Genomic DNA, 26,425 nt, shown 5'->3' on the forward strand with positions numbered 1-26,425 from the left:
GCTGGTAAAAACCTGGTACCTGGAATTTCTCCTCTATGTTTTACTGCACTTGAATATGAACTTAATGCAAAGTATGTGGCACGTAAGTATTTGAAGGTCAATGCGGGCAGTAAATGAAATATATCAAATGATGATAGACATGGGTGATATTTCAACTCAATAAATTTGACTTTTGAACAACCACATTAATGAAATCATTCAACCAATGACAAATTGCATTCAATATCTAAGCCCTGCAGGTGCCCAGTACAGATATCACTTGACAGTAGTTTCCTTAAAATCAATGTTCAAAGTAATGATACTTTTCCAGTTTTTAATAGCTCAAGGTGATTACTTTCACCTTATCAAGCCCCCTGCTAGTCAGAAGATGACTTATTTCATAGAACCTTTGTTCATAACAACCTAACCATGGTGGAAATGATTCGTCATAGAAATATACAAAAATTAGTTTTGGCACACAATTTTATTTTTAAAATAGCCACATTTAACCTTCACAAAGTCTTCTTCAGGTGAACAAATGAAAAATTCTTTTTTCACCTCACAAAATTATTATAATTTACAGGCCTTATACTGCATGACAAGAGTTTCACAAGGGGGAGATTAACGTGTGTGGGCAGGGGAGTGCTTGGTAGAAGGGGTCACGGGTGGGGAGGGTCCCCACTCAATGCCCACAGACTACAATTTCCCTCGGGGGAAATACTCAATTGGAAAAATTGGTGCTTATTTGTGGAAGACATGAAAATAACGTGTCTTAGGCAAAAAATGCAGCTTATGTAAACCGGCACTCCTCCCTCTACCATTGCATAGAAGAAAAAGTTGTGAACGACAGAAAAGCATTACTGATGGCTAAACATGATGGGTATAAAGTATTTCAGGAGCAATCATGATCAAAATAAGAGAAAGAGCAAATGTTGGGTCCGCGAGGAATCAGGATTGGAAGCACTCTTTCTGAGGCAGTATGAAAGAAGTGGGCTGTCTTGGTTTTGTCCGGCTGCAAGAATGGATGAGGGATGTGTGGTTACCAAGCAGTCATGCGACAGAGAGACAGTAAATGGTTTGAGAGGCAGGGGTGGAAGTAGCGGAGACATTGTGACAGACTCACAAGACAAGGAATATTGGGATTCCAAGGCAAGTAAGACCACGAGTGAAATGAAATACCCAAGTGGCACAGTCAAAAGAAGCATGCGACGACAGGGCAGCACAGAAGAAAGTACACGAGAGTAAATTTCCTTTAGTAACTTAAAACCAGGTTGGTTCTTGAATTTGCTCGACCCAAAAGGGAACAGCATGAAGGGATTTCATGCACATATGAAGAATCATATTGCATATCATTAAAAAGTTCACTACAGTGAAGCACCATTAGGATGTCTTGGGTTGGTCTTACCAACACTTTGAATGGAATATTCCTGGGTTAAAGTTAAGGAAAACTTAGAGAGAGACTAACCTGCAGGATAGCACCAGAGTCCACAATGAGGGGTCGTCCCCATTCACCGGCATCTGACAGCAAAGGCTGCTGAATGGCAGCATGTTGAGGTGGTAGCTGCTGCCATGATGGAGGAACAATTGCCATTTGCCGATTTGTAGGCCATGAAGTTTGAACTGCATTCTGAAAAATAAAGCAACTGATTCAAATATCGGCTCATTGTTAAGGATGTGAGTGTGTGTACAAGTGTACATTAGGAAACAAAAATAGTTTATTAAAAAGTTCTCCATCTCTTTGTGCTGCACAAGCTAGGAATATGTATGTAATCATGTTTCCCTTGTGAATGCTGATGAATTATAGCTGACACACTAAAAGAAGAATAAATAACAAACTATGTGTACAAAATAAATGGATAAGATGAAGAACACAATTTTAACATTAAAAAATATGTGGTTGACCACAATAACTACAAAATCTTTCTCCTATTTTTTTACCCCTAGGTGAGATTTTTTCAGAAGAAATTTTTGGACCTCTCCCATGGTTACAGTATGTATTAACTATCATAAAATGCCAATCAAACAGCATTAGTTAGATGCTATTCCATCGAGGTATAGTTAGTAATCCGTTCAGTAATGACTCCTGCTCAAGGCACAAGACTCCTTCACGTAACAGTCGAGCACAAAATTTGAATTAACAATGGATTAAGCATATGAAATGATTCGAGTACTACTGCTCCTAAATGTCTGGTAACACATACTTTTTACTTCTAACAACTCCAGCATGTCCAAACGTCCCACTGAGAAAGCACATTTACAAGAGTTGGAGTCTATCAAAGTATGGAAAAATCATTTGATAGGCAATAACCTAATTCTGGAAAAAGCAGACAAGGGCAACTCAATTTGGTGAGAAAATTTCTCAACATGCTGAAAAATGCAAAAGACTTCATTTTAAGTTCCCAAATAATAAGACTCCCGAATGCCTCTACCCCAAAGTTTCAAAGGGCAACGAATTAAGCTCTAACATCCACCCCCACTATTTTTAAGTACAGTGATCCCTACAACGTGACAGTGATGAACCTCATGGCTTCCAGATTTTTTAGTCTTCTGAAAATTCACAAAACAAATGCATCCATCAGATGCATGCTTTCCTTTGCGTGGCAAAACAAGAGGGCCAAGGACCACGTTAAACCCCAACACTAGAGTGGGGTGTACAAACTACTCTGCAAAGACTGCAACCGGATGTACAAAAGCCAGAGGAGAAGGAGATTTCAGACGAGAGTAAAAGAGCACCGGGCATGCTTTAGGAACATCTCCACATCACTCTTCCGAATATCAGCGATATTTTACACCTAAATAGGATTATTTCACATTTGAATGTGCCCTTTTTACAATTGGGTGCTGTAGCATGCCTTTTGGTGAAATGAAGAACAATTGACAATCAAGGTTGCACAAGAATTGTCGTGTCAAATGCTCAATGGTGATCCTCAATGCAGTTTCTCTTCGGCTGCCGTGATCTTACCCAGTGCGATCACATTCCAGGCTGCCATGAACCTACCTTCTCACTCTCCCTGGAGTCCATTGTCGATTGACTTTCTCTTCCCTTTTCCTCACCCTCACTCCCTTCCCATGGCATTATCATGCCATTCCATGGCCATTAGTCAGTCATACTTTCCCCCTCCCTCCACGACTTTCCTGAGATGAGAATATCATTTTCTTGGCAGTCACAGTGTTTATAGTTCTTCACACTGAGCTTTCGGTGCATCCATGATTATTTAAGGTCATTACGTGATGGTCGACGCATTTTCTAGAACCCTGAAAATCTCACTTCCTCAAACTTGCAGCTGTAAGCTCACGCTCTCCTTGAATTAGCATCAGGTGTCAGTTTTCCACCCTCATCATTGAGTAGAGAATATGTGCCATTCAGCCCAAAGAGAACACTGGAGGATAAGCGAAGGTGGATATGTTACTAGTGGCCAAGGAAAAGTGCAACAAGTTTGGAAGTAAAATTTTTTCCAGCTATACAGAAGCATATTCACTCGTCTTTCAGTATTCGGTGAAGCAGCAACATGCTCCGTATGTTTCCCATTTTGACTCACCAAACTCCAACAAGACGGAAAACAATAGCTTTACCAATAATAGTTGTGAAAGCGACTATTTTAAGTCATCATTTGATTGATCCTTGATGGATTACATAGTTGCAGAGACCAATAATCAACATAAAAGTACCGTGAATACACCTGTTTATATCAAATAGATTATATCAAAAATACCAAGGTATAGTGATCAAGGATTATCATACTTTGAAATTGTATTCCAAATTATGTTCATCTAAATTTGATTAATAAAATTTTTTTGTGAATTATAACAGCTAATATGTATTAATTCATCACTATTTATGAAGGATCCATGCTTCTTCCAGGAATTACCATAATGTAGGTGTATTGAAGGACAACTGTTTTGCCTACAGGACTAAGGGCAAAACAGTTGTCCATCAACACACCTAGGCAACAGCTATTCCTGAAAGCCGCATGGATTTTTTATCAGATAGACGTCGCAGAAGCCTATGGATCAATATCATCGTTTATATCAATTTAAAATTGGACAAAGTAAAGGTTACGGAGGCACGATACCCTCATTTTTCACTGCAAGTGGCGAGTAATTTTACATAGAGAGTTGGGCAGGGAAAGGCCATGAGCAGGAAAGAATCCGCCAAATGCATTTCAAAATAAGAGATGGATAACTTCCCTGAGCAAAATGCAATTAAAACAATTTTTCCCGATTGCCCATCAAATTACCAATGTGGATGGACTCAATGGTAAGATATTTTAGATTGTCAATGAATACACGGAACACTTCAACATTAAATCTTTATTTTAAAAATAAAATAATTGCTGGGAATTGTGGAAGCCCAGCTTTTTTTCTTGAGTGAGCTCGCAACAGAGTGCAAGAAATAACACAACACTTACAGTTAGCAGCATTTGCCTTCCACTTTGCTCCACCATGGACACTGGCACATACTGCTGCTGGGCAGCAACCTGCAACAGATTATAACATGTCTATGATACACAGTATTTTCAACCGATCAAGAACATAGTAACACTGCAAAAAGCAAAATGATATCAATCAGCCTATGAAGCTCTCAACGGTTAACTTACTTCATGACTCATGTTAAAAATAATATATTTACTATGGAATAACCCATAACATATCATAAGAAAAATGAAAAATTAAAACAAAGAAACTAAAATTTTATTTAAATATGAATCCACTTGGGGTAAAATTTCTTGAAAATTCAGGTTATCAATAACTGCCTTTTCTTGATTGAGGGAGGTAAAAATGTATAATTTAACACAGCATGCATGATAAATTTTATTGATATATCCACTCACATCCTGTAGAAACTTATTGCTTCATATCTTGTTGCAAAAAAGATATTCTAGCACCATGCAGATCCAAGAAAAACCATAAATGAATTTGTAAAATGTTTGATGTTACTGCACACAGCTCTCAAGAGACCCACCGCAGTTATAATTTCATTATTGTACAAGAAAATAATGCAGCAATAACTCATGCCATTAAGTTACTTTTGTACAAAAAAAACAAATGAATCAAGTCAATTATGATATGCACAAATACTAGGAATACAAGTCATAATCTCACCATTCAAAGAGAATGGTGATTTTTTCCTACCCTTGAAAAAATAATGAAAATTAAAAAGAAAACTATTTGGCATCAAACACTGTTAATCTATAACCATATCTATTTCCTTTATTTAAACAGAGCCTAGACGATGGCATTCAATGGCATAATTGAAATTGACACCCATGTTGTTTTTCAATTTTCACAGGAAATAGCAAACTATTTTCACTCCCAATATATTGTTTGAATTAGAATAAATCTCTGTAGACCTAATTGAAGGATTTCACAAAAGCATAAAATAATTTAATCATGATTGATGGACTGTAAAACATACAAAAGTAAAATGCTAGGCTAACTACGAGGATAGGCTGAAAAGTAATGCACACATGCTTGTAGAGCTCAAACAAAAACAAACAGCAAGATTAGGTGAAAAGTACATTTAAGGGCAGTTCTTAAGTTTCAATATCATATTTTTATTTTTCAACATAGTCACCGTTAAGGCTAACATATTTCTCCGAACGTGTAACAAGTTTTTTCATTCCGTCACTGAAAAACTATTTAGACTTTTCTTGAATCCAGGACTTGACAGCTGCCTTCATCTCATTGTCCAAGGTGAAATGATGATCCCTCAAGGTGTCTCTTTAGTTGAGGACAAAATAAAAATCGCAAGGTGCAAGATCGGGGGAATGTGGAATCAATTCAAATTTCAGGTTTCATAAAGACTCTCCAGTTGCGTGCGAGGTGTGTGGAATGTCGGGTTGCAAGATTATTCGCGCCAGGCTGCCTTACACAGGACAAACTTCTTCCTAGGATATTCAAATATAGTGTGCGATACACTTTTGAGTGATTATGTTTTTGTGATTATGATTAGAGTGATCGCCGGTCATTTTGAATCAAATCTTCGATGAGTTTGCAATGTGTATCACCTGGGGCAGTGAGTGGACGCCCACTATGTGTTTCATCAATAATTATGGCTTTTCTAGGCTCGTGACCATGAAAATTTACTACCCATAGATTTACGGTAGACCTATCAACAACACTGTCACCACAAACAGCCTTTAAACAACGATGAATCTCAGTAGGAGTCACTTTTTCAGCAGTTAAACATTCGACAAAAGAACCCAGTTTAACTAACATTGACATATCACTAGAAGACGTCTCCATACTTCCGCTTCTTGAAATGCACGAGATGAACGCAACAACCTCAAACGTGCACGGGGATGTTACTTCCATGGGCCACCTGGTGCATTTCTGAAGGTCATTTTGTTCACGCTCTAAATGTATGCGTGCATTACTTTTCATCCTTCCCTCACACATTCCCATGTCACCACTATCCAGGTACAGGACTTTCCCACTTGAATATGGCTTGTAATAATTTAATAACATTAGCTTATCACAATGATTCTCCTTTGAACTTTTTCATTTTTCATGCATCAATATAGTTGAAAAAATGGGGATTTAAAATAAACATCAATAATAATATATGTGAATGCAAGTAATTTACCTGCTGTGAAATGATAGGTGGCTGGATTTGCAGCTGTGGTGGTTGTTGGGCCACCACCGTGACATGCTTCGCAGGTGAGCCCATGCCTTGGTAGCTGGGCTGACACAAGATGGATGACACCAACTGGTGCTGAAATGGATCAGCTCGGGTTGCACCTGTATACTGGCGGGCCACTGACCTCCCATTGTACAACTGGTACTAGAATTACATGCAACAGTGACAATTGCGAATGCCAGGGAAATTAATTGGCGCTGTGTTCTGCCACGCTCTTATGGCAGAGAAGAAAGGAGATTATTTTTTTTCATTTAGAAAAAGGCCGAATAGAAGTAACACTTCAAAAGAAACAAAGCGAAGTCTATTTAACACACATTTGGAGGGACTTAAAATTCCAAGAGTAAATAACCAGTCAAACATGCAAACCACGGTGGACCTTCAAGCACGGCAAGTTGCACCCATGATGTGGGTGGCAAAATTCAAGGGTAGGCAATTTATGACTTTAATACTGAATACTGTTCACTCCATTGGTCACTAAGGATATTCCATTGCATTATAAAATTCTACCTAGTCAATATCATGATTAATATAGACCTCCTGAGTAAATACTTACTCAATATCTATAATGCAATAGATTAGTTAGCAACAAATACTTAATATATTGAAGACTGAACCAATTAAAAGGTTTGGTCTATATTTACTGGATTGTTTAACACTTTCCAAAAAGCAAAATTATTAATTGAATAAAGTATATCTCGTGGTTTTCCATGAAATTATTCCATACATGTTTTATTGGTGTAAAAACACTACACATAACTTGTTTCAAATTTGTCTGCAATGCTTTTTATAAGTTCAAAAATTTGACTAAATAATAAATTCAATTAATAACTACAATTAATTTTGTGCATAATTTGTATCTAAGATACTTTATGAAGCAATCCTGTATAAACTATGCCACCAATTGGACAATACTAACAAATCTCTTTCCCTGGAGGTTTACCCATATTTACAGTTCCAACATCAATCTGCACAAAGCACATCCACACTGGGAGGATCTTCTTTTCAGGAGGTGTGACTTTTACAACAAAATGTTGCGCAAGGAGTCTGCTGCTCCTTGAAGCAACTGCAGCAGAACCTGCTGCCAAATCTACTTTTCTTTCTTTCACCAATGCTCCATCCAGTTCTCCCATTAACTGCTCCAGGCAACATATTTTTTATCTTTCCTCTCTAACCTTGTTGACAAGAATTGTAATTCATGAAGCTTATGGCAAAGGAATGAAAAATGTTTCCCATCACTTCAGTGAGAAGGATTGCTTCAATTTATAAATTGAATATCAATGCTCTTAAATAATTAGAAACGTGAAAAAAAACAGCTTCCATGGAAGTTTTAGAATTAAATTTTTATTTTTAAGCAAGGAGCATTTAAAGTTGAGCCCGAGCTGCTGCAATGCTCATCCTGGGAAATGCTATTTCACAGGCTAATGCTTTCATGGCATTGAAAATACATGCCAACATGGAGATGAGCAATTGTGTGAACAGCAAAGTGAATTCTTTACAATGCACGAAGGAAGAATCAAAAAGACTGCACTTCCACAGGAAAGAATTTATTATCGTCGACTAATTTCACTACACTGTAGCATCATCTGGACTGCCTGTAAATAATCCTTGGAATTGTATGCTAAAAATGGTATTCTGTACTTAGATATTGTAGGAACCATAAGATAATGTGAGCTGAAATTGAAACCCATGAAGTGGAATAAACGCTCGAAAATTCCAAATTCCTTGTATTCACATCTATTTTGGGAATGAAGCCAAAGATGTAAATGACATTTACAAGTCGCAAGCCGACTCACCAAGAAAAATACTTACATAAGTATTTTTTTCCTATTGGGTGAGGAGGTCATCAAGAATCTTGCCCTTCTGCTAACATATAGATTATATCTCTCCCAATACATTCAAGAGTTTACAGGCACTCAACCCTAAGTAGTATGAAAATGTCGCAAAGACAAAGAAAATGGTTGCTTTTCATCCAAATTTCTCTGCTATCAAAATGATAACAGAAACTAAGATCCACATAAAAAGTTAAAATTAGAATAAGCCCATGGGATCTAGAGAGAGAAGATACATTAATTATTGCATTTAAACTTGAGGTTGTAAAATTCTTGACAAAATGGAAACAGGGCAGGTGAATTGGCCAACCTCCGACAGAAAACATGATACGAGAATGGAGGAAGCTGAAGATAGATTCCGTGAATGCAGATGTGACTAAAAAAAACTTAGAATGTCCACGCGCTCCTTGAGTAACACTTTAAGAAGTTTAATAAAACAGGACGAACAGGATTACTGTTTCAAGAAAAATGATTTTAATTGAAGCGAGAAAATGTGCAATAGGTACGCTATTGTTGATTGTTTTTCTGGGGCACATCATGGTGCTAGAGATTAAAGCAGAGAGGTGATCTGTGCCTAAGTACCAGAAATACAAAGGCACAAAAACTGCAAGTTGAATATAAAAGAAACGTTATAAGGCACCAACTCATGATGTCGCACTGACAGATAGAATGAAATGGCCATCAATTTCTAGTGATTGTGATTTCCTGAAAAAGTCCTACCAGAAATTCAAAAGGACAATTATTATTTAATATCTTTTTTAAATTGTGAAATAAGCAATGTGATAGATGGAAGTGAAGATGACATTGCGTGTGAGGAAATGGAAAACTCCAGAGAGAACAACTGCAGAAATGATTTTAACAGCAATGACGACGAATATATGGGACTCTACTATAAATAAACAATGATATAGCAGGTAATTTCTTATGGAAAAATTCTACTTTCTTCATATTAAGTGTTAACATTAAAATATTTAGATACTTTTCTGCTGATCCAAGAATTTTTCGTAAATTCTAACCTGAAAAATCACAATGTGTCCTATGCACTAGCAAAAATGTTAAGTGGGAGTATTCTGTCATTTGGAAATCAGTACCAACAACAAGAGAAGAAGGAAATAATTAGTATGAGAGCCTGAGCAAAAACAGTATTCTTCCAGAAAAAAGAACACAGCAAAACAAGGCTAGAAATGAGGCAAACAGCTGAGGAAAAGAGAATATTGATATCAATATGGAAATGTTTTGCAACACAGATGAATGTAATGAAGATGAAACGGATCAATTGAATGACTAATGAAGAGGTAGGGTCTGGGAAAGGAAGGAGAAGGAAGAAGTATCATGTGAAAACTCAAAGAAAGAGGGATGAGCTTGATGACAATTTGGAGAGATGATGGCCCATGGGCAATGTTGAAAGGGGGGAATTAATTGGAAGAACTGCAGGGGGAGAGAGTGGCCACAACACACGTGGGGCAATCAGTGGAATATATACTCTGAAGAGGAATATGTAAATATGAAGATTATAATGATGAAAGTAGGATGGGAGAGCTCAACAAAGCAAATCTTGATATTGATGACTGACGATTATGAGAAAAAATAGCTTCATTATAGACAATTCTTTTCATACTCAAATAATGACAGAAAGCAAAGACAATGCTTTCACTCACTTAAAATAATTTTAAGGGCATATGATATCCTAAGGGTGGCAAACGCTAGAAAATTTGGAGAAACATTTTTAAATTTCCCGCTAGAATTAAACTACATTCCATGTCTGCATATGGAGGAAAAGTATGGACAACGTTGACTCCGCCCATGGATTTCCACTAGGAAAGTTTCTCTGTTGCACTTACAAGATTATTGCTTGCAACCCAATCATTTTAAGAGCAGTCAAGATGCAAACAGCTGAGAAATGGGAGCGTGGGTGGAAGGTGGAATGGTGGTGGGGTTGGAAGGAATATGCATATGTATGCCCTTGTGCTACTTGTGGAACAAGGAACTGCAGTTTGGCAACATGCCTGAACCAGATGAACGAAGACACTTTCCTTCTCCACATAGATAATTTTTATTATGACCTAGGTTTGCATAACATCTTTAGGTCAGATGTTACGCTGTGACGAAAAACAAATTAACAGACTTTTAAGAAGAAATTCCTAAGATTCTTTTAGTTCCAGTAAAATATTTTGTATTTCTTTATTTAAATTTTTTTCAACAAAATAACTTTTTCCCTTAGCCTCATTGTAAAAGAGGGATTTATCCACATATTTCAAAAGCAAAATATAAACTACAAAATAGAGGGTTCAGTATTGACTACGGCAAATCAAGTTAAATATTTGGGGGTTGTTCTAACACCACGCCTTTCATGGGGAGCACATATCAGGACAATATGCGGATCAGCTTTAAAGAAACTTGGCTTCATAAAACGGGTGGTGGGGAAATGTAATGAAAAAGTTAAAGAGAGGTGTTATTTTGCTCTAGTTAGACCTCATTTGGAATATGCCGCAAGTATTTGGGATCCGTGGGAGAAAATTTGGCAAAAAGAATTAGATAAAGTCCAGAGAAAATCCGCTAGATTTGTTAAAAATTGTTATGATAAAAACACAAGTGTGACAGGTCTCTTAGGGGATTTAGGCTGGGAACCACTTGAAGTGCGGAGAGAACAAGCGAGGCTTAGACTTTTAGAAAGGTTCAGAACAAACGAGTTTAAATATGACACTGAAGGAATTATAATGGCCCCACACTACTTAGGTAGATCAGACCACAAAGATAAACTAAGGGAGATAGATTCCAAGACAGATAGGTACAAATACTCATTCTTTCCCCGAACAATCAGTAATCATAATAGCAAGAAACCGAAGTCACTTTAGAAATATTAAAAACTTTGAATTTACAAGTCGGAACAAAATTAAACACTATAGAGATGTTAGGTATACTTTCAGGTGCATGTGTATGTTAGTTGGTAGTTTGAGTGTTTGCATGTGTGTGGGGTGTAAGTGTTCATGCATGAATGTATGCCATGTTTTTTTTTTTTTTAATATATGATTTTGTCGTTATTGCATGCGATTTTTTTTTTTATTATTTTTCTTTTCTAAATTATGGGTGGTGTCCTAGCACCCCCCGCCACACGCCCTTGCGACGGCTTGCGGGGTATTGAGTAGATGTAGATGTAGATGTAGAAAAGCAATGATTAAACAAGAATGAGGAACAGATGAATTAACAAAACAAAGGAACAGATACTGACTGAAGCACTAATCAACATGCATGCAGTTTAAAATTAAGGAAAATGACTTACCAAGCTATCATATCCAGATGATCTCTCTCTAACAAGGCGCTGAACTTGATTAGTCAACTGATTGTTAAATGTCAGCGTCACATTTCCATTGGAACTCGGTACAAAGTTGGCAACCAGTGGTCCTTGGGTTCCTTGATGATTGTTATTAGAGCTATAGCCATTACGTCGACACACCTCCATCATTTGTACACTGGCTTTCACATTGTTACAATGTGCATAATCTACTAAATGAGCTAGCGTGACAAAGGCATGATTCAATGCTTCCCCTGGGGTTATTCTTCGCTCCTAATGGAGAGAGACACTCGTTAAAACATGAGCATCACACATACATCAGTGCAGCGTCAACAGCAGCAGAGAAGCAGAGATTGATAGAAATGGAGGTTAGACACGTTCTACCTGGTCCATGGTAAGCATCCTCTTCAAAAGGTCAATGAATTCCCTCCGGTCAGCTTTCTCAGCCAGAAGCTCACCTCCTTCCAGATCTGTGGGCACATTTACCTGCCCAATGTCATCCAAGCAGTTAAAAATATATTTTCTTGCCTCCTTAGACTTAATACCCGTTTCTGCTTCATGCTCATCCGGAGTCTGAAATTAAGATTGTGCAAGGGCACAATGGGCAAAAGAAATTAAGACAGATTTGCATTACTTATTCACTCACACATAATTAAGTCAAAAGGTGCTTTTACAAAAGCTACCAGCCAGGAGGGTTCACAGTATTTTTACATTCATTCATTTCCCCAGAAAAATAATCAAAAACCTGCATACTGAAGTCATAGCAGAGATATGTTTGCAGTAAAAAGTGAGAAAAAAAGAGGCATCCAGTATTGCTACATTTGATTTACCCCAATAAAATTTTAAAAGGACAACAATGAAGAGAATGGAAGTGTTATTTTAATAATCTTTGACTGTTCCATACTTGGTAATTCGCAACCAGAGCAATTAGTTAGTATTCCCATTATTCTTTAAAGCAAAATAACCCAAGTAATGCACAGATGTGCATTTCTCACACATAATGCAGATTGGCTCTTGAGGACTTGGCCAACCATAATTCTATTATTACTGTTTTCCAACAGTTCTTAGGGTCTCATCATGATTTCTGAAAATCATATTTTTTTAACACGAGAAAACTTCAGAAAAAGTAGCAACACTCAAGAGAAAGCAAGAAAGAAAGTTTCACATGCATTTGTTGGGTTGTTTAGTGTGTAATGCGTAGACACATGAAATGATAGATGGACATATGAAACAGGAAGGAGATGTGCCTGCCCTTGATTCTGCCAGTGATGCCATAGCAATAGCCGAGACCACAAAGACCAGGATGGCAAGAGAGAGGACAACTGCTTCTAAAAGATTATTAGTTATATTTCACAAGAGGAATGAAAAGGATGACTGCATAGTCAAGAGTCATTAGTAAAACAAAAGTGGATGACCTTGACGGAGTGTTTGGTAAAGGAGGTAGGAGGGATTAGGAGATAAAAAAATCAAGCAATTGCCAGGACGTTGGTCAGCTGTTAATATGTGGAGTAACAATTTTCCATAAATTCATTCATCAAATAGACGTTGCGGAAGCCTTAGGATTAATTTTCCATGGCAGCAGAAATGGCATGGCATAAAATAGTATTCCTCTTGACAAATAACACCAATGAAAAATTTGGAAATGCAAGCATAAGCATTTTTGTAGGTTAAATAAAGTAGATATGAGCTACTTGTTGAAAACACATAGGATAGGGTAGGGAATATTATGAAACTGCGCATTAAAAGAATGTCAATAGGATGCAGCAGTGATGAACAAGCATCGAAGGAGTTGTAGGCTTTCAAGGACACTTCCAGGAGAGGGAGCAAAACTTGCGTCACCCGTCAACCATGGCTTAAATGTTACTTTGCCATCTTAAGGTGGTTGATTGTCAAAAGAGTGCTTCGAGCATGTGTGTTCCCTCTAGCCCTCTCCTTCACCTCCATGATCTCCACTCGACAGCCCATCGACGGTCCTACCTTCAAGCGTGCATTGCCCCCCAACCCATGGGCGAGAGTACAGTAGCCACAGCTGATGAAGACACACGGCCATTCAGGGCAGCCCCCCCTGCCCCTTCTCCACTCACACACCCCACCAGCGTGGATCTCCAGCCTTCACCCCCCCCTCCTGCCACCCAGAATACCCTCCCACAGTAGACCTCCTCCTCCTTTTCATTCTTTGTGCATTAATTCGCATGTGTTTGCTAACCCTTATCTTAATCCTTCCCATCACCCTCCCTCAAATAACACCTAACATTACCCTCACCAAAAACCCTCTGGCTTGAAAAAGCCATGCATAAGCTGGCCCTTTTCTTCATTATCCACCCATAGAGACGAAGAGATGTCGATACAATGGTCACACTACATCTTTATACAGTGGAACAGAGTGATTATATAACAAGCTATCATGTTCCCCTTCCACAAAATCATGCCTGAATCTACACAAGAATTGAATGTTACTTACATACATATACATAAGAAGACAATCATTTTTGGGCCTCAGGATGAAACAATGCGTGCGCTTATCAGAGGAGGAAAAGGAAGTATGCAAAGGGGGTGGGGAAGAAAGTGTTTCAACGGCCACACAAACTTCATGACTACCAAGGTAGCCAAAGAAAATCAAAACTTACCTTCAGTCTCCAAAATGGATATGTACTATCCATGTCCCTGTAGAAAAATTTAGTAGTTTTTGATGCATTGTTAAGCATGTGCTCTGTAGGGAGTCCTTGAGTCTGGCTTATATACCTAATTTGGTCATATTCAGATGAACCAGGGTAAAGGGGCCAGCCTAGAAATAACTCCGCCACAACACATCCCAAAGACCACATATCTATAGCTTCACAAAAAGGTAAACCTGGAAAAATTAGAACAATATTATCATCATCTAAGTAAAACACTCAGTGCAGTTATACAACATTTGAATAACATGTGCTGTGTTTTCATAAAAAATTAATATAATTCACAATACAGGATTGTAGACATCACAAATTACATAAACTTAGACAGTTTATTACCGAGGTAATTGTGCATCAGAGACACCACATTTCTTCAACGCCTCTTTTTTCAAGTAAAGAAAACTAATGTTACCAAATGAATATATGAGCCCCCCTCCAAAAATGTATGAAGAGAGTAGATAGGCAGTGCTTGGAAGAGTAGGGTTGTCCGTTATCACCTGTGCTGTTCAACATACATGCGGAGGAATGATTAAAGAGGCTTGGGAAGAACTGGAGATAGGAATTAAAGTCGGAGTTAGGAATGAAAGAAATTTAAAAAGCAAGGAAAACTTCTATTAATAGACAAATTGTAGAACTAACTAACTCACAGAATCAACTTAAAAACAGGCCATTACAATCAAGTGCTCAGGTCCCATCTAATTCTTGATATTTTCATTATACTGCCATCTCGCGGAAAAACTAGGTACTTCCTGAATGTCATCTGTTGACTGGCGAAGACCAAAGGTTATGGACAAATATCAATATATGAAAAAATTTATATAAATTTGAAATGGATGACAGAATTTTTTTTCAGCATGCACTAATCCTGTGTATCTATCTCATTTCCACAACACATTACTCGGTGAACGTTATGGCAGGATGAAGGTAGGACAACATTTTTGCTCCATCTCCCTGACATAAATTATAGGCCTATTGTTCTTTAAATATCCTCTTTGGATCAGAGTTTAGACTTTGCAACCAATTCATTTGTGAATCTTCTCTGATTCAGGTTAACCTATCTCCCACATAATCTTGACAACTCGCACTCTTGGTTCATGATATAATGAACCTTTATATATAAGTCCCTCATTGCAAGTTACTCGCAAAGTTGGTAGCTTATGGAATACACGAGAGTATTTAATGCTGGATTAGACAATTCTTAAAGAGATCGTGTTCCAACAGTCATCCTGGACGGTGTATCATCCAATATTGTCAAGGTCACGTCTGGCGTACCACAAGGAAGTGTCATAGGCCCCTTCTTATTCCTTATTTACACATAGGATCTCAGTACCGTAGTTAATAGCAAGTTATATTATTTTTGTAGGTTCCCCCCACCCTTTTGGAAAACCCCAACCCCCTCATCCCTTCCTCCTGTGCTGCATCCCCTGCCACACACCTTTTGGTGGCTCGCAGGGTATTGATGTAGATGTAGACATCTGCTACATGTGAATCTAGTTGTCCCCTAGGAACACATGGGATATTGTAAAACCAGAGAATGTCGCCCAAAGACCAGTTTCTCAAATCCATAAAATTTACAACTCCTCTTAGATGTTTTAATTTATTAAATGCAAAACATCCTAAATGCATTTCTTTGAAGTACAGATAAGTGACATTTTGCAATTAATTTTTTTGTCATTTCAAGTTGATTAGCAGACTTTGATGACCAATAATTTCATCAGAGCTAAGAATAATGGATTCCAATTGCAAGATTACCAGAAGTGAAGACCAAATGAAAGAATCTGCAAATAAGTGTTTAGAATCTGTTCAGACATTTCTTTGGTCGATTATCATACATCACTGCATGTGCCACAATATCTTTGGAGCCAATCTAAAACTACAGCTTTGGATTTTACCAATCTTGCAGGCTCTATGCCATACAGCTCATATGAACCTATCTTGCAACAGAAGGGAGGTAGTTCTTAGCTAGAAATTCCAATTCTCATTGTATACTCCATATATTCATTTCAAATTCCCAAACTTTTCCATTACATTAGCATTCTTCCCTTTTTCCTGGAATTTTTGAAGGAATTGAGCACTTTCCGACTTCTTCCTGAAATTCCCAACAGAGTGCTAACTTTGCATACAGACAGACCTGAAGTATTAGATTGGCGAGTATCATAAACATGAGAATACAGATACACCAGCAAAGTTTGCACCAGTGAACACCCTCACTCAACCTTCCATTGCTGGATTTTGTCTGGATTTATGGTCTGACTTTTTTTTCTGCCTCCCCTTTCCATGCAACGCACATTTCGGGAAGTTTTGTGCTAGACTGAAACCTAAATTTTCATGGCATGCAAGGGAAGGACCCAAAAGTAACAGAAATTGGGCTGCGGTGGGGAGCGAGGGTGGGGGAAGCCTTGGTTCAGCCGGTCATACGTCAGGCTCATGCCACCTGCGTCACTATGCACAGCGCCATCACTGTGACCGGATCAGACCGTCCGTGAGAGCTGTTTCAGTGAAACAACTTTTTTCATTTTTGCCAAAAATGTGATTGTGGATTATCAAGAGCAATGCACTGCAGTGAAATTTTGTTTCCTGTTGGGGAAATCGGCCGCGGAAACTATTGTAATGCTCAAGACTGCTTATGGGGAAGCTGCCCTAAGCAAAACCAGAGTCTACCAGAGTGGTTTACACGTTTTAAAAATGGTGAAATGTCAATTGAAGACCAACCCCTTCAGGCCGTCCTTCAACATCAAGAACTGACAAAAACATCCACAAAATCAATGCCCTCATTCATGAAGACTGTTGCAGAACCATTGATCAACTCTGTGAAATATCTGGAGTGTCATGGAGTTCAAAAGAGCAGATCTTTGGCACACAGGCAACTGGTTCTTCCATCATGACAACGCGCCGGCTCATACCGCCCTCTGTGTGATGCAGCTTTTGACAAAAACCAGCATGACATCAATTGTCCACCCCCCTTACTCACCGGATTAAGCTCCCTGTGACTGCTTTTTGTTCCCTCCACTCAAAAGGGGCATGAAAGGAAAGCATTTGGCACTGTGGAGGAGGTAAAACTAAAATTGCTAGAAGGCCTGAAGGACATCCTGATAAATGAATTTCATAAATGTCTCATACAATGGAAGCATCATTTGGAACAGTGCATTGTGGTCAATGGGGAATACTTTGAAGGTGGACAAAATTTAATGTAAATATATTGAGAACTAAAGAATCTATGAAAACATTCCTGTTATTTTTGGGTCCCTCCTCTTACGTCATCAATAAAAATAGCAAACTTCTATCTATATGGTTCTTCGAATGTTTAGACAGTTGTTCGACTCTCTGCAGATGAAATTAGCATATCTACACATGACCCTGGAAATTGTTCACAGCAGCATAATATTTGTTCATTATTTGCTCATCTAAGAAAATGTCAGACTCCATTTTTCAAAAGAGCTACTTCCCAACACTGCGTCGTAGACTATCTGAAAAACCACCAATAGCAATTATCAACCTAAAGGTAGGTTTGAAAGGTGAGCTCAAAGTCACCATGAATTAAGGCACAGAAAATTCATACATGACAATAAGAGGGATCCTTCCTCTGCAACTGCCATGGTTTCCTAGAAAGGTCTTGTTTACAGAAGATATCTGGGATTTGTATTGACTGGAATGTCCAAGGAATCAGGTTATTTCCACAATACATTTACAGTCCTCAGGCCAAGAGGAGAGCACTCCATCAGTGAGGCTACTATGGTGCCCTCACAAACTATATCACAGGCTCAACAATTTTAGAGCTCTATCAGCAACTATCTGCCCTACAACAGCAGAATAACTTCACTTCAACTGATATGACACCAACAAGCCATTCCATGATCACAATTTCAAGGGGATTTAAGCCCTGAGAGCTTACATTCAATGCAGTTATGTTTCCCCAATAAATAAAAATGCCCTCGCGTCTCTAATGCATCTAGCAGGGTAGCGGGTAGATTACGATCAGCCATTTTGATAGCGATGGCTGGCCCCTTTCAGGAATTGCATGAATTTTCAGCAATATGCTAATATAAGCTCGTTTCTTCCTAGAATCTTGAAGAACAAACACCAAAAAACCAACTTACCTAGAATTATTTCAGGAGCCCTGTAGTAACGACTTTGGAGATAAGTATTGCATACGGCTTTGCTGACATGAGAAGCACTTCCAAAGTCAATCACTTTCACCCTGTAGGGCTGCCTCACTGGATCCACCAGCATTATGTTCTCAGGTTTCAAATCAGCATGAATTAAACCTAGTTGCTGGAAATGGAAATGCCCACATCAAATATCATTCCACAACAGCAACAACTTACTAAAAGAATAACAATTAACCTCAGTTCAGTTGACCTACCTTCAACTTAAGAAGGGCAGTGAGTACCTGCTGTAGTATAGGACGGATGTATTTGAGAGGGAGAGGGCTGAATTTATTCTGCTTAAGGAAATCATAAAGATTTTGCTCAAGCATTTCAAATACCAAGCAAGTGTGGTTTTTGTGCTGAAAGCACTCATATGCTCGAACAAAGTTGAATTCATCTGCATTTTCCTGACTGAGCCGTGACAATATGCTCACCTGGAGGAAACAGCCAGAGTCATTTCAGTCATTTTTAGAATAAATGAAGAATTAGGCTATATCTACATGGGGCAGGTTAGATATCAAGGAGCTTCGTGAACCCAAAATAACTTCTTTAAAAAACTTACTTCAATCTGTCCCTGGCGTGCATATGATGGATGATTCTTGAGGATTTTAATCGCCACAATTTCATTTGTGCCTTTCTTCCAGCACTTAACAACCTGAAAAAGGTTGAATGTTTAGAAAAATGTTCATTATAAACCATAAAATTTTTAAAACACATAATGAGTAATTCGCATGAGCAACAAGAATTGTGAAAAGATGAATCCTTTAATGAGTGCCGAGGAGAGGGGAAGACTTGGATTGTGTGGCTACTGCATCAGTCTGTTTGGCACTCGTTCTGCTACCATCGTGGTGTCACTGATTGTTCCAAACTTGTGTTCAGACATTTTATTGGAGAGCATTAATTGAGATTTTTTTGGCATAGAGTAATGACCATTGCAAAAATATTCCATCAGAAAATAAAAATAAATGGAGAAATTAAAAGAAAAACACTGAAAAATGAGAAAATGGCTGTATTAGCATGCACATACAATAATCGCTCAACATCAGTGATGGGCTCTATGCTCAAGAATGAGGACAAGAATTGGGAGATAGACGCTTCAGAGGGAGTGACAAGAAAATCTATGAGGATACACATCGCCAATGATGTTGAAAGGTCACTTCTCATGTGGATAATATATTTATGGATACCAGAAAAGCAATTGTAAAGCAATACCATTAATGAGAATATTATTTTTGAGAAGGTGAAAGTTGTTTACGCCGACCTCATTAAGATGCCTGGATCATCAATGGCTGACTAAGTATTTGAGAGAAGACGCAGATGATTGGAGAAGTTTTAAAGTAGAACCGGCAAGAACAGCATGGTGAGGCATGGTAAAGCAGCAATCTCTGACCCAAAAGCAGCAGAGCACTCAATCAGCGACCTCAAGAAGGTCATGGTTTCTGAGGGTCACCTGCCACCACAGGTTTTAAAACGTGCTGAAATAGGTCTCTTCTGGTAAATGATGCAGAAGCCAAACTATATAGCAGCAGAGGAAAATGCATTGCCTGGCCACAAGTCAATGCCAAATGGTGTTCGTCCTTTATGTGTGTTCCTATCCCTTTTCCTTACATCTATTTCTTTGTAAATGAGTATTTGTTCCCCGTTTGGCGGGATTTCGTGTTTGAATGTGTATCAGGCCAATGTGGCTCGTCTCTTCTCTTCTTCTGGCTATGCGTGCCACGAAACGCACTGTTCTTATCCTTTTTGATGTTGTATGATTCCTTTGCTACTATCCATTCCATGTGTGTGTTGCATATTTCTATACATATACATATACATATATATATATATATATATATATATATATATATATACATATATATATATATATATATATATATATACATACATATATATATATATATATATATATATATATATATATATACATATATATATATATACATATATATATATACATATATATATATACATATATATATACATATATATATATATATATATGTATATATATATATATATATATACATATATATATATATATATATATATATATATATATATACATATATATATACATATATATATATATATACATATATATACATATATATATATATACATATATATATATATACATATATATACATATATATATATATATATACATATATATATACATATATATATACATATATATATATATATATATACATATATATATACATATATATATATATATATATATATATATATATATATATATACATATATATATATATACATATATATATATACATATACATATATATATACATATATATATATATATATATATATATATATATATATATATATATATATATATTTACATACATATATACATATATATATCGTATACGTACATATATATATATATATATATATATATATATATATATATATATATATATACATATATAGATATATATTTATATATACATATGTACGTATACGATATATATATGTATATATGTATGTATATATATATATATATATATATATATATATATATATATATATATATATATATATATATATATATATATATATATATATATATACATATATAGATATATATGTATAAATATATATATATATATATATATATATATATACATATATAGATATATATTTATATATACATATGTATATATGCCTCCTTCCGCATTTCAGTGAATAGTGAGCTACGGGAAACCCTCATAAAGCCTTCATTTTGGCCCAAATATGTGCACGTCGGAAATTATTCTTTTTGGAAGACACGCCCGACAACATCGACAGGGTAGCGAAGTACCTCAAGGTCCTGCACATTAACATTCAATGTCTTAGTAACAAGTTGCTGGATCTTGAGGTCCTGATGAGTGAATATAAACCTCATGACCTTTGTATTAATGAACACTGGTTGAAATTAAGTGATTTGAAATTTTTAAATCTACCTGGATATTCCATCGCCGATGTATTTTGCCGTTCAAAGCATAGAAATGGAGGTGTATTGGTTCTAGTTTCACAGTGTGTGCGCCTTTTCCCGACCTGTTTCTCACAGGATTTTCTCAATGAAGAGTTGTCCTTCGAGTCCTGTGTCGTGGGTCTCAATGTAAATAATGTCGCATATCATTTATTATCTATCTATCGTTCTCCCTCGAGTGATTTTAGTGTTTTTCTTAACAAACTTGCTAAACTATTAGAGCTAATTCATGATGCTATACCAAAACCTAATTTAATTATAACTGGGGACTTTAATTGTGATTTCACAAGTAATTCCAAAGCCAAACAGGAATTCTTAGATATCCTCACCTCTTTCAACATTTGTGTTACTAATACCGAACCCACTAGGGTAAACGGCCTTTCCTCTACTATTATAGATAATATCTTAACAAACATTGAATTGGGAAAAGTAAATACTGAAGTAATCAAATCCCACATATCAGATCACTATCCTCTTCTATGCAAGATTTTAATTTCTTCTCCTAGTCACTGCAAAAAAATTTATAAAAGGCAGTTTACAGAGCAAAACTTTATTATCTTCAATTATATGTTGAAGTCCCATGATTGGTCTGATTTATACCAACTCAGATCCTACAATGACTCATTTGAGTATTTTTATTCTTCATATCAATATTACTTTGACATTTGTTTTCCATTGGTCTCCCACAAAACTAGAAACTTGTCCTTAAATACTAGAAACCATTGGGTCACCGATGAAATACGATGCCTCTCGAAAAAAATGAAGGAGTTAGCTATCTCTTATAAAAATAAATGTAACTCGATAGACTGCTTGGAGTATAGAACACTGAAAAAAACGTACCGTCAAAAGTTACAACTGGCTAAAAAAACATTTAACAACTGTAGAATTCTCAATGCCGATAACAAATCTAAAGAAATTTGGAAGATTATAAAGGAAGCTAAGTGTTCTATCAATAATCATCATGATTTCAAATTACAGGACTCCACCGGTAATGTTATTTCTGATTACTCTCAAATGGCATCCAACTTAAATGACTTCTACTTGTCCCACCAGACTACTACAAATACTCCAATTCCTGTTAATTATCCTCTAATCCCAAGCCTGTCTAATTCATTGTACCTGCTTCCTTGTACTGAACTGGAACTGATGAACATCATTAAAAAATTCCCTAACAAAAGTAGTCCTGGTACAGATGGTATCCCAGGGATTGTGATAAAAAAAATCAATTAATTCTATCAAGGAACAGATACTCTTCCTAATTAATAAATCCCTACAACTTGGTGTTTTTCCTGATGCCATTAAAATTGCCAAAGTTGTACCACTTTATAAAGGGAAAGGTAGTGAGCAGGATATGAATTCTTACCGTCCAATATCTTTATTAAACCAGATAGGGAAACTATTTGAAAAGGTCTTCCATAATCGACTTACATCATTTCTTGAATCTTTTAATCTCTTGTCTGGCTCACAGAATGGTTTTAGGAAATGCAGATCTACATCTACAGCCACCTTGTAAACCTAATACGTTCAAATCTTGATAATAGAATTGAAACCTTGGGACTATTCTTCGATTTTTCCAAGGCTTTTGACCTAGTTAATCATCAGTTACTCTTGTCCAAATTAGGACACTATGGCATCAGAGGTATCCCTTATAACTGGATCAAATCTTACCTCAGCGCAAGGCACCAACAGGTTATTTTGTTAAAGAACGGTACTAATTTTACTTCTCCTAGTAAAGAAGTTACATTAGGTGTACCCCAAGGCTCAGTCTTGGGCCCTATCCTATTTTTACTTTACATTAATGACTTACCAAAAGTTCTGCAGTCAGTTCCAGGGGCCGAGCCAATTTTATATGCTGATGACACTAACGTAATTGTATCAGCACCATCGTTAAACAACTTGACCTTGACAGCAGCTAGAGTTTCTGAACTTCTTTGTGAATGGTGTTCACAAAATTCTCTGAAACTCAACCCTGACAAGTCTGGACTCATATACTTCTCTAATAAAAATAAAGCCCCTGCTTCATTGGCCATTGACCTAGGGGGAACGTGTGTACCCCAAATTTCTAGATCCAAGTTTTTGGGAGTTGTTATAAATAAAAATGTATCATGGGATGAACACATATGCAATCTTCGTAGCAGGTTAAATTCCATTTGCTTTCTTATTAGAAGTATTAGGAAATCTGTAAGCCTTGATATCTTACTTTCAATTTATTACGGAGAATTTTATTCTTTAATTATCTATAGTATTCTGTTCTGGGGTTCTTCCCCTCATTCTGATTCAATTTTTAAAGCTCAAAAATGTTTAATACGATTAATATGCAATGCTCCCTACAATGCACCTTGTCTTTCCTTCTTCAAAAGGTTAAATATTCTGACTGTTCCATGTATTTACATTTATGTCGTATGCATTTTCGCTAAAAGTAATATATCCAATTATATGACAAATGACAACGTTCATTGTCACCAAACCAGAGCCTGCAGAGACCTGCATCAAACTTATTGCAGGACTTTAAATACATCCCTGGGGCCTATATCAATGGGCCTCCTTGCACTGAACAGGCTCCCTTACGATTTTAAGTACGTAAAGGATCCAGTCCTGTTCAAAAAGAAATTAATATCATTTTTAAGGAAAGAACAGTTTTATTCTGTAATGGAATTCATGGAGAAAAAATAACCATACTGTATATGGAATATATTTTATGCAAAAATTATTATTGTGTCATGCTTTTCTGAATTTCATCATTGTTTAACATCTATATGTACATACTACCTTGATCAAAAAGTTCCCGGAATAACCACCGTGTGGCGCTCCCATCGTTCCGATTTGAGTTCTGTTTTTTTTGTTAAATTGGTACATCTGTTGTTGATATTCCCTTTAAATCTTAGTGTCATAACTTGACATTTGCAAAAGTTACGTAGCCAAGAGTACATCTATCTCTGTGTGTGTTGGCGATTTTTTACAATTTCAGAAATGGATTTAAATTTGCAACAACGAACTTGTATTAAATTTTGCGTAAAAAACGGATTTAGTGGCGCACGGACGTTGGAAATGTTGGAAAAGTGTTTCGGCAACAATTCTCTAAAAAAAACGGTCGTTTACCAGTGGCACGAGCGGTTCAGAAGTGGTCGTGAGTCAATCGAAGATGATGAACGCAGTGGCAGACCATCGACATCGAAAGTCGGTGAAAAAATTGATAAAGTAAAAGAAATGTTGGTCAATAACCGCAAATTAACCATCAGAGAAATAGCGGAGGACTTGAACATTGCCTATGGATCCGCCCAAGACATTGTGGTTAATGATTTGGGTTTCCGTCGTGTAGCAGCAAAGTTGGTGCCAAAAGACCTCAATTTCATCCAAAAAAGAGACCGTGTTGACGTCGCAAAAGACATGATTTGCGAGGCTGAATCCGATCCCACATTCATCAAAAGGATCATTACTGGAGACGAGACGTGGGTTTATGAGTACGACACGCAATCCAGACATCAGGCAAGTGAATGGCGTTCACCAAATGAGCCGAGACCAAAAAAACCACGTCGTTTTCAGTCAAAAAAGAAGGCAATGCTGACGGTTTTCGTGGATTACAACGGTGTAGTGCATCATGAATTTTTGCCAGAAGGCCAGACAGTAAACAAAGAGTATTATTTGGGCGTTATGAGACGTTTGCGTGAAGCAATTCGCCGAAAGAGACCAGAAATGTGGGCAGAAAACTCGTGGATTTTGCACCATGATAACGCACCGTCGCACAGTGCTATCATTATTCGTAATTTTTTGACGAAAAATGCAACAAATACCATCCAACAGCCACCGAATTCACCTGATTTGGCTCCCTGTGACTTCTTTCTGTTCAATCGAGTTAAAAAACCATTACGGGGAACGCGTTTTAGCAGCCGAGAGGAAGTAATGGAAAAATCGCAGGAAGCACTGATGGACATACCGAAAACCGAATATAAAAAATGTTTCGAGGATTGGATCAAGCGCTGGCATAAGTGTGTTGCAGTCGATGGGGATTACTTTGAAGGGGACAATATAGATTTAGATGAATAAACTTGTATTTTTAATTTTCTGAATAAATTCCGGGAAATTTTTGATCAAGGTAGTATGACGTGTCCTATACACTTATCTGATGTATCTATTACACTGTGTCAGTGTCTTCTGGGCAAATAAAGATTATTATTATTATTATTATATATATATATATACATATATATATACATATATATATATATATATATATATATATATATATAAAATATCTTCGAAATGGAACGCTCATCGGCGACACACAAATATATAAAAACACAGATGTAGATTTTTAGAATATAGAGACACAAAGAAAGGACACTCACAATTTGTTATTTTACGTTGGAACTAAGCTGCATCCTGAATAAGGAGGACTGGGAGACCATAGATAATATCACAAACATCTTGTCCACTAAAAACTTCACCAGCTCGAAAGAGACGCAGACTAAGAAGTTCAATAAACTCCACCAAGTCCAACATCCGAGCACTCCTGGCCCTGAAAAGGACCGCGTGCTGATCAACCTGACGAACCAGACGTTGAGTGAAGATATTTCCTCCATTCTGACCAAAGGCCTCAACTTTGCCATCGCTCCCAAGGAGATACCTAAAGAAAACATCATTATAGGAGTCGAAGATGCAGTGCGGAAGCTACCTAAACATCTAGCCAATGAGATAAGGGAGGATGTCTCTCAAATTCTCCGCAAGGCGAAACCACCCAGACCCAATATCACCGCTGCAGAACGCAAAGCATTGGAAAAACTACGTGACAATAAGGAACTTCTTGTCCTGCCAGCAGATAAGGGGAATGCTACGGTAATCATGAAGAAAGATGACTACCACA

The 26,425-nt window shown here is 37.1% G+C and overlaps 1 protein-coding gene across 2 annotated transcripts in view; it reads right to left on the bottom strand.

Moving 5' to 3' along the window:
* Hipk (Homeodomain interacting protein kinase) overlaps window positions 1–26,425 on the bottom strand; it is a 105,556-nt gene that overhangs the window by 62,937 nt on the left and 16,194 nt on the right. For both annotated transcript variants that reach the window (XM_071586110.1, XM_071586109.1), the window contains exons 4-12: window positions 19,123–19,215; window positions 18,776–18,994; window positions 18,510–18,684; window positions 14,368–14,591; window positions 12,125–12,313; window positions 11,729–12,013; window positions 6,566–6,763; window positions 4,389–4,457; window positions 1,445–1,606 (exon numbers count right to left, since the gene is read on the bottom strand). In XM_071586110.1, coding sequence (XP_071442211.1) covers window positions 1,445–1,606; window positions 4,389–4,457; window positions 6,566–6,763; window positions 11,729–12,013; window positions 12,125–12,313; window positions 14,368–14,591; window positions 18,510–18,684; window positions 18,776–18,994; window positions 19,123–19,215 — 1,614 coding nt within the window. The remainder of the gene's footprint in view (window positions 1–1,444; window positions 1,607–4,388; window positions 4,458–6,565; window positions 6,764–11,728; window positions 12,014–12,124; window positions 12,314–14,367; window positions 14,592–18,509; window positions 18,685–18,775; window positions 18,995–19,122; window positions 19,216–26,425) is intronic.

This window comes from Hetaerina americana, unplaced genomic scaffold, assembly GCF_022747635.1.
Source record: "Hetaerina americana unplaced genomic scaffold, ioHetAmer1.1.p SCAF_20, whole genome shotgun sequence".
Taxonomy (NCBI): Eukaryota; Metazoa; Arthropoda; class Insecta; order Odonata; family Calopterygidae; genus Hetaerina; species Hetaerina americana.